Source organism: Echinops telfairi, unplaced genomic scaffold (genome assembly GCF_000313985.2).
Source record: "Echinops telfairi isolate 266 unplaced genomic scaffold, ASM31398v2 ScPeMD7_17;HRSCAF=63, whole genome shotgun sequence".
Lineage (NCBI taxonomy): Eukaryota > Metazoa > Chordata > Mammalia > Afrosoricida > Tenrecidae > Echinops > Echinops telfairi.
Window position 1 is genome coordinate 5,914,859 of NW_022103914.1, and position 6,595 is coordinate 5,921,453.

Here is a 6,595-nt window from a genome sequence, read left to right on the forward strand (position 1 = left end):
GGGGTGAGGAAGCCTCAAAGAACCAGAGGAATATTGTGTTTCATCGATGCTGTACTGTGTCCTGGTTGACTCATCCCTTCCTTGTGACCTTCTTTGAGGGGATGTCCAATTGTCTACAGATGGGTTTTGGGTCTCTGCTCCCACCCCCCTCATTCTCAACAATGTTTTGTTTGTTTGGGGTCTTCTGCTGCCTGTTATCTGATTCCATCAACACCTCATGATCACACAGGCTGGTGTGCTTCTTCCATATGGGCTTGTTGCTTCTCTGCTAGAAGGCCGCTTGTTTAACTTCAAGCCTTTAAGACCCCAAATGCTATATCTTTTGGTAGCCGGGCACCATCAGTTTTCTTCACTCATATGCTTATGCACCCATTTTGTCTTCAGCAATCATGTCGGGAGGGTGAGCATCACAGAATGCTAGGTTGTTAGAACAAAGTTTTCTTGCATTGAGAGAGGGGCACACCTATGTTTACACCTCTATCCATAGCTTTGCTTCCTAGATCTTTCCTGTTTCCTTTTACCTTCCTCCTAACCCACCATCACGCTTGCCCTTCTGCCTCTTAGTAATTCCTCTCAGCTAGATTGCTGTTGTTCTAACACCACCAGGATCTCTACGTCCTCCTCATTGTTGCTTTTAATTACCTAGTTGTTCCCCTGTCTATTGCTTGCTCACCACTCTCTTCCCCCGCCTCCTCCTCCTGGAAGTCCCTCCGGAACTGTTGGTCCGTTGCTTTCTCCTCGGGCTTGTTTCCCATGCCTATCTTATACAGGTAGGCAAACCGACATTAATGGAGACAAAAGATTGAATAAAATAAGAAAAAAAGAACTAGCAAAAAACTCCAAACAAATGAAAAAGCATACATAAATCCAGGTCTGTCCGCTAACCATTATGACTATCTCCCCACCGGTCTGGGGGGTTCTGGGAAATGCCCCTCCTATCCTGAAGTCGATTTTGCAGGCTCCTCAAGGGTTTTGTGGCTTTATTCTGCTCTTGTTGCTGATCTGTTATGTCCCCTTCTTGGTTCGCCCCACTGTGGGGGCGGTCAGACCGGACTCCCTTCCCCGTGTGGCCCCAGGATTGCCCTCTGTCTCGGTATGTTCCAGCGAGGAGACATCATGTATTGAGCTGCTGTCAGCCCTGTAGTCTTCGCAGCTCCGTGCAGTAACATCATCCTCAGGACTTGGTGTACCGGCTGGTGGGTTTTAACCATAGACCTCGTGATAAGCAGCCCAACACTTGGCACCACCAGAGCTCCTAAAATAGTACGGCTCACTGTGTAGTATTCATGAAGCACACGTGTGAATGAATGAATGAATGAATCTCTCTAGAGGACAACTCAGCAAAACTCTACTGCTGTTGATTCTGACTCGGAGTGTGTAGGATAGACTAGACCTGCCCCATAGGGTTTCTGAAACTAAATCTCTACAGGAGCAGACAGCTTCACCTTTCTCTGTGGAGCAGCGAGAGTGTTTGAACAGTTAGCCATGTGGTTCCCAGCCCAGCCCTTACCTCACTACACCACCTGGGCTCTCTAACTCGGCAATATCTATTAAATTTTACATACATCCCCTGACTCCGCAGTTTCCCTCAAGGCATTTATCCTATAGATATTCTTGCACGTGAGCAAGACAAAAAATGTACAGGATTATTTGCTGTAATATTGCTTGTGATAGTGAAGGGGGAAAACAACTACAATCAACTTTTGAGATTATCTACAGCTCTACAATGGGATGCTACAGAGACAGAAGAATTTCTAGTTCTGAACATTCGTTTGGCAAATACCAGTGAAACATGACCATCTTAAGTCTCTGGTGATATCATCGTAAGAACCAGCCCTTTAATGGTAAGGAGAATGAAGATGGACAAGTAGAAGGAGTAATTATCTAAAGACGTATTTAATGAATACTAACTTCCTTGCAAAGAATATAAAATTTCTACCAATTAAATAATATTCCAGGAAGATGTGTTTATGTACAGATAATCTTGTTGAGCAAAGGTTTAACACGGATCTCTCTTTGTAGATTCAAACTCAGGAACAGGCTTAAACAAGCAGCACCCATTGCTCACTTAATAGGGTGGATTTCCCATTTTACAAATAAACCTCTTGTGGGTGGGAAGAGGTCTGGGGTTTCTGAATATCTGTAGTAGATACTCCCCAATACTTGACAGGGAAGACTCCCTGCTGCCCATCAAATGACATTCTGCAAGAGCACTCTACTGCAGAGTGCACACATATATAACGAGTACTTTAAAAAACATAATGTATACTGGATAATTCACTGAGAACCAGATGTTCTCCAATCTTGTCAAACTGTAATTTGCTTCCCATTCTATACATGAAACTTTTCATTCCCTATCTCTTTACCACTGTCCCTCCTCCCTTTCCCAGTTTCTTCCAGCGGGAATCCTACAGAGTCTTAACCTTTAAATACTACCATTTTAAGTACCAGGCCAAGTCTTCCCTGACTACTCAATGGTGCTCTAGGTAGACTGTGATCCTCGCTGACACACAACTGTCTTTCTCAAGCACCCAGCTCTACTTTTGCTGCCGTCTGGCAGTGTCATGAGCTCTTCGCAGGCTTTTCAAAGTAGACTGGCTCCTTAAGGATCCCTAGCCTCAGCTTTTCTTTTTTTTTTGCCTCAGCTTTTCTTACCTTCCATATGCACCAACCGAGAAGAGGCTCTAAATGCCCTGATTCTAAAAGTCAATCCAATGATTACCCAACATGTGCATTTGGTGCTCTACAGAGATTTTGCTATAAACATTTTATATAAACCTACAGTTTGGGCCAGCCCAATAAATTCTGAGTGCTTAGCTTCAGAACTCATCAGCTGATTCTGTGTCCCAGCCACAGGAAAGTAGTTGCTCCTCCTGGGGAAACTCAACTTCAATGTCATAAACAAAATTTGGATCGTCCTTCTTCTTCTGATTTTTCTCAAAAAGTTCATCCATGATACTCTTCCTCTTTGCAAGTTCTTTGTCATCCAGTTTGTTCAGGTCTTCCTCGGGGTCGATGGTTCTTTCCCGCTGAATCTGTTCCATCATTTCTGCCAAACTCTGTCCCTGCAAGTAACCCCGTAGAAAACCAAATAACTTCTCGAGCTGCCTCAGAGATACTTGTTCCAGGTAACTCTTGTGCCGTGGGTTATTCTTCAGTTGTTCAGCAGCTCTGCTGCAGTCTAGGAGGAAGGGAGAGAAACACCAGAATGAGATTCAACTGTATACTAAGTATACTACCTCCACCACAAACAACTGATGAGCCCCTAAACTACTATAAAACAGAACTAAAACTCAAGACGCGGAAGGCATTATCTGCGTTAAAGTCTAGTAGCTAAAAGGCTGCACTGGAGTAAATGACACTGCAGAACTAGTCCTTTATGCTGAGGCTTGGGTTGAGTCTGAGACGGAAGGGATGGGATGTGCGTCTGATTTCTTTAACTTAAAATTGCTTGGTAGAAATGTTAGGCACTTCCACTTGAAGAAAGTGCCTTAGAAGAAAAAGAGAGGTTATAGCTTTTAGGTAGTAGTACTGGTACTAATAAAATAAAAAAGATATCTATTTAAAAATTGAAGGAAATTAATATTATTAAATAATGCTATCTCAATTAACCCACACAACCATCCTGAGGGTAGAATTATCGACCCCTTTTTAGACAAGGAAATTGAAGCCTATTGTCTGTAAACAATTTAGCAAGTATTATTCCTACATCTTAAAATAATGTAGATGAATCCCCATCACACACACACACATACACACACACACCCCGCCCCACACCGTGCACCCCCCTCATTGCCATTGAGTTAATTCTGACTCACAGCCACCCTGTTGGCAGATAGAATTGTCCCTGTCGGTTTCTGGGGCAAGACGGAACCTGGATCTCTAGTTCTGAAGAACACATTACTTTACTGCATGGGACCCCGTGCCACTGTTTTTATTAAGGGATTTACACAATATTTAAGATATGAGGCAAGATAAAACACAAGTTACCTGAAAACTTTGAAAAGTTTCGAACTGGCATGATCCGCTGGCGACTCTTCCCCTTGACGTCACTATCATAGATTAAGATAATAGCTGGCGGCTGGAATCTAATTCCACATTTCTTGGGAGTACACATCATTCCTACATAATGACTTCCTGCTAAAGGGGGAAAAAAATTCAATTTCAGCTCACTGACTGGGATAAAACGTATGCCCTGCCCCTCCTCAGTTCCCATGTCTCTTGCAGCTCTGGCTCTAGCCCAGTAAATCTCTAGATACTGCTCCGCCTGCAAAGCTGAATACTTCCAGGGCTGCCCTGAATGTTCCGTTTGACCTGGGTTATCCTCAGTCTGTTGAATCCCTATGAATCACTGGTTCATTGATGAGTATAGGTAGTTTTACATGTGAACCTGGGAATGCAATTCAGTTGGGACCTCTTACTATATACTGCATGCTAACCAAAGACTATCTGAGCCCAGCAGTCAGCCCCAAAACAGAACGAAAGCAGCAGTTCTCAGCCTGGGGGTCATGACCTTTTTGGGGGTTGAACGACCCTTTCACAGGGGTTGCCTGATTCATAACAGTAGCAAAATTACAGTTATGAAGTAGCAATGAAAGTAATTTTATGGTTGGGGGTCACCACAACATGAGGAACTGTAATAAAGGGATGTGGCATTAGGAAGGTCGAGAACCACTGCGCTAAAGGATCTTTAAAAAAAAAAAAGGAAACTTTTATTGGCGTATAATTAACACATCATACAATTCAATAGTTCAATCAGATCAAGAAGAGTTGTACAATCGTCACCACAGTCAGTTTTAGATTATTTTCTTCATTCTTGTACACATTGTTTGCTCCCCATTTCCTTACAACCTCCCCTGAAATACCCCCAAGGAACCATTAGCTCAGTTACTGCTCTACAGACTTACCTGTCCTGGATCTAATACACAGAAAACACTAAAGAAACAAAACTAAACTAACAACAGTAACAAATTAAAACAGATAAAAACCTCCATCAAAAGAGTGGGTTGGAAAGAGGGAACCGATTACAAGGAACTATATGTGACCTCCTCCCTGGGGGACGGACAACAGAAAAGTGGGTGAAGGGAGACATCGGACAGGGCAAGATATGACAAAATAATAATTTATAAATTATCAGGGGCTCATGAGGGAGGGGGGAGCGGGGAGGGAGGGAAAAAAAAATGAGGACCTGATGCCGAGGGCTTAAGTGGAGAGCAAATGTTTTGAGAATGATGAGGGCAATGAATGTACAAATGCGCTTTACACAATTGATGTATGTATGGATTGTGATAAGAGTTGTATGAGCCCCTAATAAAATGATTATTAGAAAAAAAAAGATCAATGAAAAAAAAAGAGTTGTATGAGCCCCTAATAAAACGATTATAAAAAAAAGAACACACTAAAGGAAAAAAAAAGGCAAGCAGAAAATGTTAAAGACTAAACCAAATTTAAAATAGATCATAAGGGAGAATGATAAGGTGCTACATTTTAACCTGTCTGCAATAATCCACTTTCCAATGCATTCTGCATGATCATAGGCTGCTTACATTGACCTAAAGGGACTTTCATCTACCAGTTAGCGAGTGTGTACCATGCCCCTTCTACATCAAAGGACTTATATCCTCATGCACTGGTTCTCAACCTTCCTCATGCTGCGACCCTTTCATACAGTTAGTTCCTCGTGTTGTGGTGACTCCCAACCATAAAATTACTTTCATTGCTACTTCATAACGGTAATTTTGCTACTGTTCTGAATCGGGTAACCCCTGTGAAAGGGTCATTCAACCCCTAAAGGGTTCACAACCCACAGGTTGAGAACTGCTGCCTTAGAGTCACCAGACCAGATCTGTTTCCCGTGTATTTTCCCAATCATTTAACTAAGTTTTTCTAACATTATTTAATCATCTGTGTTCCTGTGTTCCTTTATTTAAAAATCTGTGTTTGTAAGTTCCAGGAGGGCAGGGAACATATCCATTGCATACCACTTATCTCTCAACACAATATCTGGAACACAGCAGGCACTCCATACATGCTTGTTAAATTTAACATATTAATCTAAGACCCCACAGTGGTTCATCCTTTGTGTGTTTACTGTCAATAAGCCTAGTCAAACAGGCAGACCTGGCTCAGAATTGGCTTCTACCAAACCATATTTACTGTGATCAAGTCGATGCCGACTCGGAGTGAGCCTATAGGACAGGGTCCAACTGCTCCTGTGAGCTCACGAGACTGTAACTTTATCTCTCTCCCTCGGAGCGGCTGGTGGTTTCAAACTGGACCTTGCAGATTGCAGTCCAACACATAACCACTATGTCCGAAAACTTCTATGTGTATGAGACAATAATGTTTACACAGCTTTTAATTTGCTTGTCTCACTATAGGCTATCTTTTCAGTACAGATCAATCCTTTTTTTTTTGGCCTTTTATTATCAACATTTTAAAAAATCATTTTATTGGGGGCTCGTACAATTCTTATCACAATCCATACATCCTTCCATTGTGTCAAGTACATTTGTACATTTGTTGCCATCATCGTCCTCAAAGCATTTTCTTTATACTTGAACCCTTGATATCGGCTCCTCATTTTCCCCCCTCC

At 42.4% G+C, this 6,595-nt stretch overlaps 1 protein-coding gene across 1 annotated transcript in view; it reads right to left on the bottom strand.

Moving 5' to 3' along the window:
• Positions 1–1,877: 1,877 nt before the first annotated feature.
• CEP19 (centrosomal protein 19) overlaps positions 1,878–6,595 on the bottom strand; it is a 9,410-nt gene continuing 4,692 nt past the window's right edge. The window contains exons 2-3 of the mRNA XM_004712263.4: positions 3,991–4,137; positions 1,878–3,181 (exon numbers count right to left, since the gene is read on the bottom strand). Coding sequence (XP_004712320.1) covers positions 2,820–3,181; positions 3,991–4,120 — 492 coding nt within the window. The 5' untranslated portion in view covers positions 4,121–4,137 and the 3' untranslated portion in view covers positions 1,878–2,819. The remainder of the gene's footprint in view (positions 3,182–3,990; positions 4,138–6,595) is intronic.